The 13,803-nt window shown below is 46.0% G+C and overlaps 1 protein-coding gene across 1 annotated transcript in view; it reads right to left on the minus strand.

Annotated features, from left to right (window-relative positions):
* FHAD1 (forkhead associated phosphopeptide binding domain 1) overlaps positions 1 to 13,803 on the minus strand; it is a 166,198-nt gene that overhangs the window by 55,106 nt on the left and 97,289 nt on the right. Inside the window, 4 exon segments of the mRNA XM_068985763.1 lie at positions 1,068 to 1,175; positions 1,417 to 1,524; positions 4,999 to 5,151; positions 6,732 to 6,802. Coding sequence (XP_068841864.1) covers positions 1,068 to 1,175; positions 1,417 to 1,524; positions 4,999 to 5,151; positions 6,732 to 6,802 — 440 coding nt within the window.

Below are 13,803 nucleotides of genomic sequence, written 5' to 3' on the forward strand. Positions count from 1 at the left end.
GAAGTGCAACAGCTTTGCCTAGGGTGAGGACCGTCCTGCTCTAGGCCACTGCATGCTGGAGAATTGTGTCCAGTTTTGGCTACAAACAGTTTAGGAAGAAAGCAGATGATGGGCTGCAAACCCAGATGCCTGTAGGGGCTCAACAGTTACCTGAAATGAAATGAGTTGTGTTGAATGCAATAGGGAATGGTGGGGACTGTGGCAAACATCTGCTAGTTGGTTCGGCTCCAGTCCATTTCTGCTGCAAGTAGAAAGGAGGGCCAGTCTTCTGACTTTTCAAGAGAGGATGGGAATCTGGATTTGTCAGTAAATTTTATGAATTCAAGATAAAAAACTCTAGGACCAAGCACAACATGTCCATGAGCCCCTTTTCAGCCAGTGAGCTGCTAATCTGTCACAGGTTAGAGCAGCTCAGAGGAGGGGACCAAGGCCAGGCTCCAGGCCTGTGAAGGGCATTTGTGTCTGGAGAGGAGCCGGTGCCTCTATTCTTATGCATCTAAAAGGTTATTCTGTGGAAGAGAAAGCAGATGGGTCTTGCAGGAGCCCAAGGGGGTGGGTGGAGGGTTGAAACCTTTTTTGAGAGAGAATCTGAGTCAACTCAATCTAAAGGAAGAATTTTCTCCCAGCCAAGGCATCAACACTGGGATGGACTTCCCGGGGCTGTAGAAAATTTCTTGGTGGTGGAGATGAAGGTTGGGGCATTTTAGGATGTTGTTGGATTCACGTAGCCCTGAAGTCCCAGGATTCTGAAAGTCCTCCATTTTTAGGATTCAGGATGTAGTCCCCATGCAGAAAACGCACATTACCAATCCTGATGTGTCCCCTAAGATTGTATTTTATGACATTTACAATCTTTGTGTAAACTGTAGGCGCAAGGTTACAACTCTAGGGTCCTCTCCTAGAGTCCCCCCTGCTTCTTCCCAAAGTAGCTGAGCTCCCCCACGGACAAATCCCTCTGGGAAACTCCGCCATGCTTGACTCCCCATCAGCTGTGGTTCAAAACTTACTTCCACATGGCCCTCAAGCTGGGTTTGGGTTCGAGCTGCCCATCTCCCCAAGCTACGTACCTCCTTCTGGTGGGTTAAGCGGTCCTCCAGCTCTTGGACTTTGCTCTGTTCTTCTTCTAATGCTTCCTTTGCTCTGCTTTTCTCCTGAGAAATGGTCTCCTCCAAAGCCTGAAAACCAATGATCGGCATTTAACAGACAGAATTGCAACGGCAGGAATCTGGATTCTGCTAGGCACTGCGTGGGCAGGTGAACTCTTTACTCCTCACAGCATCCCCATGGGGAGACTGTGGGCAGCTGAGAGCCTGGCAGCTGGGGTGGGCAGGCCCAGATGAGTGTCCCAGGTGAGTCCGTCCTGGCTGCCTGACCTCGACCTGGGCTCAGGCCGGCTCTGCCTCCCCGAGCTCATACCTTCTTTTGCTGGGTTAAGCGATCCTCCAGCTCTTGGACTCTCTTCCGTTCTTCTTCTAATGCTTCTTTCGCTTTGTTTTTCTCTTGAGTAATGCTTTCCTCCAAAGCCTGAAAGTCATGACTGTTGTTTAATAGACGTAGTTACCAGGGTAGGAATCTGGACTCCAGGCCAGGCCCTTCAGAGATTAACTCTTTTAGGTCTCACAACAAACCCATGGAAAACTGTGGACAGTATATCTAGGGTCTAAGACAATGGGGTCTGGAGTTGGCAGGGTCAGATTAGAGCCTGTGGCTGATTCTTCCTAGGGGTATAGTCTTGGGCAAGTGAGAAGCTTTAGAAACCTCCGTTTCCCCATCTGTACAATGGGGACAGTAAGAGTGCTTCCTGCATTGGGTTGATAGGAAGAGCAGATGAGATGATGAACATGAAACGCTTGGCACATGATAATCATTCACTAGTAAAGATCAATCATTTCTTCTGTCATTTCTACTTTGTTGAGGAGGAAATAGGCTTAGAGAGATTAGGAATGTTTACCAATAAATCACATCAATAGGAAATTGAACCCTGGTCCCTTTGATTTTAGAACCAGTAGTTGGCAAGCTACAGCATGCAGGCCAAATGTGGCCCACTGTCTGCTTTTTTTTTGTAAATAAAGTTTTATTGGAACTCCACCATGCTCATCGTGGGTTGCCTTGGCACTGCAACCACAGAGCTGAGAAATCAGGACAAAGACATGACCTGCACAACTGAAAATAGATACTATGTGGCTCTTTATGGGAAAAGTTTACGGCCCCTGATCTAAACCATTAGTGTGTGCATAAGTCAGGGGAATGTTGTTAACAGATCATAATAATAATAAAAAAAGAATGATAGCTTCATAAGTTAGCTACTCAGTCGTGTCTGACTCTTTGCAACCCCACGGACTGTAGCCTGTCAGGCTCCTCTGTCCATGGAATTCTCCAGGCAAGAATACTGGATTGGGTAGCCATTCCCTTCTCCAAGGCATCTTTCTGACCCAGGGATTGAACCCCGGTCTCCTGCATTGCAGGCAGATTCTTTAATGTCTGAGCCACCAGAGAAGCTCTAAAAGGGAACCTAGAATTTCTTACCATTGAAGCAGAGTCCTAAGACAAGTCAGGACTTGTGAGGAGGAGCTTAATTAATGAATTTTGACACACATATTTTTAGAAAGGGTGGGGGGTGACAGTGCCATGTTCACTTAAAATCGGGGCACCTAGCACTCAAGCCTGTGATGGTACTTCTGGATGAGTCCCTGGGGTCAAGCCAATCAATGTAAGTGTCTGGGGAAGAATGACTCTCAATGGGACAGTAGTGGATCTGAGCAGCTGTACTGTCTGTCTGTGGGTCCCTGGCTTTGCGTTCCCCTCTGCAAGGGGTGGTGTGGCCTCTGAAGTTTGGTGTGATTAAAGGGGGGTTGATGTCAGCCCTTGAAACCCTGTGTCTGTTGGAATCAATGTTACAAAGGGGCATCTGGAGGGCCCAGGCTGGTGCCCAAGGTGGTGGTGAACAGGCTGGGGCTATAGGACTGTACATTCACAGTGGGAAACAGTCAAACCAAAACTGAAACTAAAATAGGACATTTCGGAAGGGAGAAATTAAACAGAGAAGAGAGAGGACACAGGTGGAGAGTTCTGTGAAGGTTTGGAAGATTTTTAGGTTCTTTCTGGTTTTATTTCTCTCTCTCTAGAATGTCACTCTTTTTTCTTTTCTACATCGAATTGCCCTTCTGAAGGGACCTGTCTTGATTTAAGGCCGTTGTTTATATACCTGTATGGGACTCACAGGCGATTTTGGTCAGGTGGGTCTTTCTTTTTAATCTTTTATTTCACAAAAGGCAGAGAAAGAGGCAAAGAGGAGAAGAGGTAGAAGGGCACGGGTTAGAGGACAAGATGAAACCGGCAGAGGCTGCTGCCTCTTGGAGAGGCTTGGAGAGTCGGGGTGTCTGACAGAGAAGGAGGGTCCCAGCAGGAAGTCACCAAGCAGTTCCTGGTGGAGATGGAGGAACTGGCAGTTTTGGTCCTTTTTGGTGGAAGAAAGGAGGTGCTGGGATTCAGTGGATCTGGTGCTGCTGTTTTGAGGTGCGTGGGAGATGCTCTCTGTGGTGGCTGCACGTGGGAACCACCAGGGAGAGCTCACCAATCTCAGGGCCTGAGCTGCACCCCCACCCCAGCTAGATCAGAATCTGGGGGTGGGGGGGAGGGGTGCAAGGCCTTAGCATTTTTTTAATCTCTTGAATGACAGAAGTGCAGCCAAAGTCATGAACCAGGGATCCAGGGTGATGGTGACTGAGGTAGTTAAATTCGTGGTGGGTCCTTGAATATCACAAATGGCCAACTTGGGACTTCCCTGGTGGTCCAGTGGTTAAGAATCCTCCTTGCAATGCAGGGGACATGGGTTTGAACCCTGGTCCGAGAATTAAGATCCCGCATGCTGGGGAGCAATTAAGCCCACAAGCCACAACTACTGGAGCCCCCGCATCACATCTAGAGAGTCCATTTGCTGCAACGAAAGATCCTGCAAGATGCAATGAAGAGCCTGCGTGCTGCAACCAAGAAGTGACACAGCCAAATATATAAATAAATGTTTTTTTAAAAAACACGGTGAACTCAAGGACAAGGAGGAGAACTGGCCCATTAACTGCAGTTTCTGGCCTTCTCCTGAGATTCTCATTCAGTGGGGCTGGGGTAGGGCCCAAGAATCTGTATTTTCAACCAGCTTCCAGGTGGTTCTTATCTGCCAGCTCGGGTAAAAGCTTCGTCTGAGACTCTGTTGCTGAACATGTATCTGCAGAGCTGTGCCATCAGAGTCCCAGGCCCAGACAGGCTGAGTCAGAATCTGCCTTTTTACAACATCCCCAGTTGATTCATAGGCACCTCTGAGTTGAGAGGCAATGTTGGTAGCATCTTCTAATTGGCCGTTTTCTAGAAAAATAAGCAGCAATTTTGGCCACTTTATTCCCTTGATCTGTATAAAGAGAAAGCAAAAGACTGAAATAACACTGGCTGGTCTTGCACATACTTAGAAACACTCCGTTGGTCATAAACCAGGACTTGTAGTAATGCCTCAGATCTGTAAAATCAGCTGCAGTGTATAAACCAATGAAGTACTGTTTCTAGAAATTTCAATAACTGTGCCTACTCAAGTTGATCTTGCTCTGAGTTTTAAGACCCAAGCTTCATGTTAATTCCTCCAACATTATTCACCCTTTTTATTTATTTATTTTTTAAAAAAAACGTCTATATATTTGGCTGCACCAGGTCTTAGTTGCAGCACGTAGGATCTTCGAGCTTCATTGTGGCACATAGGATCTTCAGCTGGGGCTTGCAGGATGTGAGTCCCTGACCAGGGATTGAACCCAGGCCCTCTGCATTGAGAGCGTGGGGTCTTGGCCACTGAACTACCCGAGAAGTCTCCATTCACCCTCTTAAATTAATTTAGTTCCATGGCATCCATCAAGATTGCTGCTGAAGTTTCTCCTCTAAATGTGCGCCCTCAGTTTTTTATGGGAAAGGTCATCTCCTCCGTTTGCAGCATGAAGGGAAGGATAGGGACCTCCTTACCGCCTTCTCTCCCATCAGCCACTTGACTCGGGCTTTCAGCTTCTCTTCCTGCTGTAGCCTTTCCTCGCTCAGCTTCTCCTTCTCTGCCAGGTGCTCCCGCAACTTTTCTTGCATCAGAGACTGCTGAGTTTCCTGAGAACTGCTGATCTTGATCTGAAGGGAGAGGAAGGGAGATTGTAGCTGATTAGTCCTGCTCAGGACTAAGGCAGGAGTCATTTCCACTACCTTTGCGGGACAGACAAAAGTTCCCAAAACTTTCTGAAAAATGCAGAAAAACTATGCTTAACCTAGTACCTAGTAGGGAAGCAGCAGGGCATCATAGGTAAGAGTTCAGACTCTAGATCTAGACAGACTCTCAGCCATAGTTCTTTCTAGATGCTTTTTCATTTAAAAGATGAGGTTAATATGAATACATACTTAGTGTTATCAGGACTGAATGAGATAATGTTGGAAAGCTTTTACCACAGTGCTTAGCACATAGTAGGTGCTTAGTAAATGGTAGTTAGGCTTGTTCATTATTATTTGCTGAGTGTAAGAGAAAAAGCAGTGAGCTAAGGCCAGAAGGCCTGAACTTTTGTCTTGATTCTTCCACCAACTAGCTGTGTGACCTTGAGATAGTCACCTAAGCCTCTGAACGTCATTGTCCCTATCTGTAAAATAAGGAGAATGGACTAGATCAGGGGTTGGCAAACTACTGTCTGCAGGCCAAATTTGGACCATTGTCTATTTTTATAAATAAAGTTTTATTGGAACAGAGCATGCTTGCCACACCCATTAATATATGCAATTGTCTATGGTTGTCTTTACTCTACAGTAGCAGAGTCAGATAGGTGTAACAGAGATGATATGTTCTGAAATATTTACAGGCCCTTTACAGAATATTCTGGCCCTTTACAGAAAAATTTTCTTACCCCTGGAATAGATGGTCTTTGTGGTTGATTGCTGCGGTGGTCCCACTATTTCACCCTTCCTCTATTCATACCTTTGGTTATGTAACTTGTAGTGCCTGCCAATATCCTGCCTCTGACACTGAACTCAGTCATGTGACTTGCTCTGGCCAATGGGATGTTGGCAGACGCAACACAAGGGCCTGCTTTCTCTTCCTGATCTCTGCTTCTTCTGCTGGTGCCATGAGAACATGCTCAGGCTGGCCTGCTGGAGGATCAGAGACACGTGCAACGGAGCACAGCTCCTCCAGCTGAGGCCAGCCTAGATCGGTCAAGAGCCAGCCAATGCCCAGGCCTGTGAGTGAGTCCATCCAAGGCCAGTGGATTCACCCCGCAGCTGGCCCTGGACGTGTGAGCAGTGGACAGTAATCGTGGAATACTACTGCTGTTTCTTATGCAGTATTAATATGGCAATAGCTATCAGAGCAATACAATCCCTAAGGGTTATTTTGCCTCTAAAATGTTGACATTATGTAACTTTTGGTACATCTTTTCTCTGTACTGCGGCTAGCTCTACTTCTTCCACTGCATTTAATAAACACAAATTTTAAGATCTAATGTCTTTTAAAATTGTCTGGGTTTGGACAGAGGAAAACAAGTTTCCTTGCCCTCCTGGGAGATCTCAGCCACCCCATCTGAATCATCTGGAGTGCAAATGGAGATATCATATCACCTTTTGGAGGATGTGCACTGACTACCTAATAGAGGAACAATGGAGTTAAGATGCCCAGTGCCATGAAAATTTTAAGGAGGAGCTGAAATGAACTTTTGGAGCTCAAAGATTACCTGAAGTTCTTGGGTCCGGCTTGTAATTTTTTTATAATGTTCCAGAAGGTATTTCAGATATAAAGACAAACCTTAAAAAGAGAAGCAAGAAGAAGGTAAGTATCAAGTCAATTCACTTTCTTTGTTTTCTGAATAATGTCTTCACAGCGCTTGCTGACAGGAGGATAAGGGCAGCGCTACCCTCCCATCAAAATAACACAAGTTGCCATCCATCTTGTGTTTTTTTAAATGGTTGATCATCTTCAGTTGGGCTCAAATCCAACTTTCTTTTCAGAGGTCGACAATAAAAACCATCCACGGAACCCTTGTTGACTAAGTGTCCACTGTGTACAAAACCGTGAGCTGAGCTTGGGGGATCATATGAAGCCATTCCTCAAGGGATTTAGGTTCAGTCTGAGAACAGGTCTAAGTGCCTGACAGGAAACAGGCAGTGACCCCACGTAGTGTGGAAGTGACCGCTGAAGGAGTAGGGAAGTGTGAGGGTCCCAGAAGAAGAGCTATCTTTTACCCAGAGTGATCACCGCTCAGCTGAGGATCCACTGGGCGTGGGCACTGGCATTGTTCAGAGTTGGAGGGGAGGACATTTCAGAATGGAAGGCGTGGATGAATGGTGCCCCGCAAGAATAAAAGGATATTAGCATGCGGTTTCTTAGCGACATCACAGTGAGCTGATGGTGACATTCAGAGGGACTTGATTACAGGCTGATGGGTAGACTAATCTGGTCTGGTATAGAAACTGAGAGGCTTTTCATTCTGGGTGTAAAAGTTTTATTATATTCTGGGTATGAAGAACATTTGATAGATATTTTTTAACTATGGGGTTTATTTTTCTAACTATGGGTTGATCGAGCAGTCAGTTGGTTGGGGATGCCCTTAAAAGAAAGTTTAAGTTTTTCCAGTGTGAACCTTAAAAGGTCAGAGAAGTACGTTCATTTATTAAATTCTCTGTTGGGAGAACAAAGCTTCTCGCCTGGCAGTTTATTTATTTTTGATTTTCCAAAGGGTCTTGATCAGTGGTTGTCCTTGGCTAGCATTTGTGAGACTTTGGTTGCTATACAGTCAGCATTTACAAAATCTGAAGCATCATAAATAAAGTTATATATTTAATCATAAAAACATCGATGCCCACCCCCCCACCAACCCAAAGATTTCCAGGTCCTAATCCTGAGGGCCCATGGACATTACCTGACAGGGCAGATAGAGCTTTGCGGATTTGAGGAAGCTGAGGATCTTGAGATGGGGGGGCTTATCCTGGATTGTCTGTGTGGGTCCAATATAGGCACAGGGGTCCTTACAAGAAGTAGACAGAGGGGGTTTGACTATAGACAGAGGAGAAGGTGATGTGACAGAAGCAGAGAAAGAGCTGAAGATGCTCCCTTGCTGGCTCTGGAGACAGACGAAGGGGCCATGAGCCACAGAATGCAAGGGATGAAGGGTAAAGACTGGAGAGGAGGAAAGCCTAGAAAAGGTGAGGGATCAGGTTTTTTCCCACACCCTCTGGAAGAGACCGACCCCTTGACTTTAGCTTAGTGAAACTAATTTTGGACTTTGGGCGCCAGAGCTGTAAAAGAATAAATAAATAAATGTGAAACTGTGTTAATATAAGCCACAGAGCCTGTGATAATTTGTTATGACAGCCATGTGCGCATGCATGCTAAGTCACTTCAGTCGTGTCCAACTCTGCGACCCAGTGGACTATAGCCTGCCAGATCCGCTGTCCATGGGATTCTCCAGGTAAGAATACTGGAGTGGGTTGCCATGCCCTCCTCCAGGGGATCTTCTCGACCCAGGGACTGAACCTGTCTCTCTTTTATCTACTGGCAGGCAGGTTCTTTATCACTAGTGCCACCTGGGAAGCGCATGACAGTCACAGGAAACTAATATCGAGGGGTGAAGGGAGGAGGCAGGATGAGAGCTGGGGAACGCAGCACATATTCTGGAAGAGGGTCGAGGTTAGTTGGGGTGGAGTGGATGATGGGGAGGGGAGGAGTAGAGGGAAGAGATGGGATGGAGGCTGAGGTCAATTTGTGGCCAGCCTAGGACAGTAGCCTAAAGACTGTAAACCTGACTTAAATTCATGAGTGTGGCCTGTGTGCCCAGCTCTCTGCTAAGCAATCAATGCATCACTCCACTGTAACATCTGACCATTGCCCCATTTTACAGACTAGGCGGGGGGCTGGGGGGGGGGGTCTCTGAGACATGTGGCTGCTGGATGCTGGCAAACAACCTAGCCAGGGCTTGGGCTCACAGCAGTCAGACTCCAGGGTCTGAGTCACTGCTATTTTGGCTGCTGATAGAGCCGTAAATTGGCTTAATGAACTGTATTTTTTTTTTTTCAGAAAAATAACAGATGAATTAGAGAGGCAGGAGCCAGAAGAGTTTCTTAACTATAGCACTACTGACATTAAAAGACACTTGCCCCTTGGAAGAAAAGCTATGACCAACCTACACAGCATATTAAAAAGCAGAGCCATCACTTTGCTGACAAATGTCCATATACTCAAAGCTGGGCTTTCCTGGTGGCTCAGATGGTAAAGCATCTGGCTGCAATGCAGGAGACCTGGGTTCGATCCTTGGGTCGGGAAGATCCCCTGGAGAAGGAAATGGCAACCCACTCCAGTACTCCTGCCTGGAAATTTCCATGGATGGAGGAGCCTGGTAGGCTACAGTCCATGGGGTCGCAAAGAGTTGAACACAACTGAGCAACTTCACTTTCTGACTTTCCCTTTCCTTCTTATGGTTTTTCCAGTAGTCACATATGGATGTGAGAGCTGGACCACAAAGAAGGCTGAGCACCAAAGAATTGATGCTTTCCAACTGTGGTGCTGGAGAAGACTCTTGAAAGTCCCATGGACTGTAAGGAGATCAAACCAGTCAATTCTAAGGGAAATCAACCCTGAATATTCATTGGAAGGACTGATGCTGAAGCTGAGGCTCCAATACTTTGGCCACCTGATGCGAAGAGCCAACTCATTGGAAAAGACCCTGATGCTGGGAAAGATTGAGGGCAGGAAGAGGAGGGGGCGACTGAGGATGAGATGGTTGGATGGCATCATCGCTCAATGGACATGAATTTGAGCAAACTCAGGGAGACAGTGAAGGACAGGGAAGCCTGGTGTGCTGCAGTTCATGGGGTCACAAAGAGTAGGACATGACTTAGTGACTGAGCAACAGCTGACATATTGGGCCAGACAATCCTCTGTTGGGGGGCTGACCTGTGCAGTGTAAGAATCTTGATCAGCATCCTGGCCTCTAGCCTCTGGCTTCCAGGAGCATCCCTCACCCCAGCTGTGATGATCAAAGATGAGAAGGTTTTGAGAAAGAGAATCGGGGGGGTTGGGGTGGGAGTGGGTGGGTAGGACAGAGAGAACAGAGCTTGGGGAAGAAGGTGGGGCTTCAAAGACAAAGTCACAAGTTAGTGATGAGGACAGAGGGTGTAATGCACTGTAAGGTCTTGGTGGGACAGGAGTATGAGCTGTAGAAAAGGAGTTAAAGAAGCAGTGATCCTGAAGATGCACCAGCTTGAAGGGCATGTTTGATGACAAAGAAGTGAGATGCAGAGAAAGGCTGGAGATGCTGAAGGAGGAGGTCGTGATTCAAGACCTCGCACACAGGATGGCCTGGGAGGGAGAGAGAAGGGGAGATGCAGGGAGGGAGGAAGTATGCCTGGAAGAGAACAGTAGGGAAAGACAGAGGGAAGGGGAGCAAAGATGGATGCGGAGGGAGACGGAAGGGAGCTGAACAGGCTCGTGCCTGGGCCCTTGACCTGCAACAAGGCCACCTGCTGAGAATTTCCAGCTTGGAAGAGTGAGAATAATAACAGTATAATGATAGTGAGTCCCTTCGACTGCAAGGAGATCCAACAAGTCCATCCTAAAGGAGATCAGTCCTGGGTGTTCATTGGAAGGACTGATGAAGCTGAAACTCCAATACTTTGGCCACCTCATGAGAAGAGTTGACTCATTGGAAAAGACTCTGATGCTGGGAGGGATTGGGGGCAGGAGGAGAAGGGGACGACAGAGGATGAGATGGCTGGATTGCATCACCGACTCGATGGACATGAATTTGGGTAAACTCCAGGAGTTGGTGATGGACAGGGAGGCCTGGTGTGCTGCGATTCTTGGGGTCACAAAGAGTCAGACACGACTGAACGACTGAACTGAACTGAACTGAATAATAGCTAGTGTCAGTATTAAGCACTTGCTCTGTGCCAGGCACCATGCCAGGAGTTTGACACGTGATATTTTCTAATCGTTACAAACAACCCAACAAGGAAATTTGTTTGTGTTTCTAGGTGTGACACAGACGCTCAGCCAGGTTAAGCTGTGGAGCTGGTAAGCAGTAAGATCAGAATTCAGACTTAGGTCTGTTGCTGTCTCTTCCTTTTAAAAAAAATATTTATTTTTAATTATCATTCTCTTTTAAGAGAGACTAGAGGCTGGAGAGTGAAGGGTTGAGCTGGCTGATGTGAAGGGTGTGTGATAAGAAGGATACCAAGGTGGCAGAGATGAGTGATGCTAGCCTGGGCTGTAGAAGAGAGGTTTTCCTCTTTGAGAAGAAGCAATTCTTTATTTCTGGTTAAAGAAGTTATGGAGGACAGAGGAGACAGCCTGATGTGCTGCCGTCTGTGGGGTTGCAAAGAGTCAGACACGACTTAGCGACTGAAAACAATAGCACAAAAGTTATACTTGCGTATTACACAAATCCAAACAGGACTGGAGCCTATACAGTGAAAATTGTCCCTCCACCCCCGCCGCTGTATCCTCAGTGGCCTGTACACAGTAGGTCTGCAATAAATAGCTGTTAAAAGACTGCGTGAAAGTCAAGGCTCATGCAGTCCCATCATACTGGGATAAGACTTTCAACACTTGTTTTTTTCTCCAAATTTCTCTTGTGGTCAGATAACGACACTTGGAAAAAAAAAGGGTGCAGCGGGGAGAGAACACTGTGTATATTCTATGACAATCTACTTTTTTTTTTCCACTTAAAAATACTGCTTATCTTGGATATCTAAGGAAGAGTGATTTTCTATGCATGGAGAGAAGTCTTTGTAACAAAGTTTGGCAGAAATAGACACAATCTACTGAGCTTGCAAAGAAAAATGTAAAAAGTCCTTTCTTTCCCTTATCAAAAGAAGCTGAGAAATCAGGTGGGAATGAAATTTAAGATCCTCCTTAATGTTTCCCATCTTCCCAGCGGGCTTAGTGTTTCTTGTCTTCCCAGTGGGACCAGGCAGCAAGTCCTTCACCAATCAGATATTTTTTTTAGATCATGGACTTTTAAAAAATTAAGGTATGGTTGATGTACAGGTATTATATGTTTCAGGTATATAACATAGTGGTTCACAACTTTTAAAGATTATATTCCATTTACAGTTATTATAAAAATGTTGGCTATATTCTCTGTGTTGTACAATATATCCTTGTGGTTTATATTTTATACATAGTAGTTTATGCCTTTTAATCCTCTCTCCCGGTCATTTCCTCCCCTTCTCTCTCTCCATTGGTAACTACTAGTTTGTTCTCTATATCTCTGAGTCTGTTTCTTCTTTGTTACAGTCTCTAGTTTTATTTTTTGGATTCCACATATAAATGATATTATACAGTATTTGCCTTCTTCTGTCTGACTTACTTTGCTAAGCATAATACCCTCCCAGTCCATCCATGTTGTTGCAAATGGTAAAATTTCATTCTTTTTCATGGCTGAGTAGTAATCCATTGTGTATGTATATGTGTGTGTGGATATACACATATATACATACCACATCTTTTTTTTTTTGGCTATGCCATGCAGCTTGTAGGATTTTAGTTCCCTGACCAGGGATTGAACCCAGGACACAGCAGTGAAAGCACAGAGTCCTATCCACTGGGCCGCCAGGGAACTCCTTACTACGTCTTCTTTATCCATTCATCTGTTCATGGGAACTTATGTTGCTTCCATATCTCGGCTATTGTAAATAACGCTGCTATGAACATTGGGGACATGTAGCTTTTCAGATTAGCGTTTTTATTTTGGAGGGATAAATACCCAGGAGTGCAATTGCTGGATCCTATGATAGTTTTATTTTTAGTTTTCTGTGAAACCTTCAAACTGTTTTCCATTAGTGGTTACACCAATTTACACTCCCACCAACAGTGTGCGATGGTTCCCTTTTCTCCACATCCTTGCCAACATCTGTTATTTGTTTCCTTTTGGATGATGGCTATTCTGACAGGTGTGAGGTAATATCTAACCAATCAGATCTTTGGTAGTGATCCCACCTTCTGGGCTGCTCATGACATCACCCAGCAATACTTCAGGTAGTTTCCCTCTACATTACTCAACCTGGATTTCCCTGAGGGAAATCCCAGATTTTATAAACCTAGCTTGTTATTACATGCATTTTACCTCTTAGGATAATCTTTTAAAAGGCAGGTAGTATGAAGGTTAAAAGCAGGGGCTTTGAGGGACCTGGATGGAGTGCCAGCTTTATCACTCGGCAGCTGGCACACACACCCATTGTCATGACCCTCAGAAGGAGGCCTGGGAAGAGGACAGAGCGCTCACAGCTAAGAAAACCTGACTTGCTGTCAGATGTAGATGGGGCAGGGGTCACAGGTAAAGTCACCTTGGTGTGAGTAAACCAAGCAGCGCTGCCTGGGCACATACCCATCTGACTGCCACCCACATTTAGCTCACATCACATCAACAGTGATGCTGATGGTAGTCGCCACTGACTAAGGCTCATGTGTGCCTCTGTGGTTTGGGTACCACATCATTCCATCCTCACAACTACTGGGTGAGATCTGTCCCCCACTTGATGACCTGTAAACAGAGGCACACAGAAGCCCAGCAACTTGCCCACACAACTAGGCAGTGCACACTTGAGAGTCAAACCTTGGCAGCTGGTCTCCAAAGCCCGAATCCAGAATCTTCACTATAATGCAAACCTGGGGCAAGGCCAGCAGTGCGCTCAGGCAGGCATCAGATGTTCTTCATCCCAGGGGATGAAACTCTCAACTTTGTCTCCGCTCAAGTTAATGACAGAACCTGTCCTCTAGGAACTGGGTATGTAGCTGGTACCTCTCTGGAT

The sequence above is a fragment of the Capricornis sumatraensis genome, chromosome 14 (assembly GCF_032405125.1).
Source record: "Capricornis sumatraensis isolate serow.1 chromosome 14, serow.2, whole genome shotgun sequence".
Lineage (NCBI taxonomy): Eukaryota > Metazoa > Chordata > Mammalia > Artiodactyla > Bovidae > Capricornis > Capricornis sumatraensis.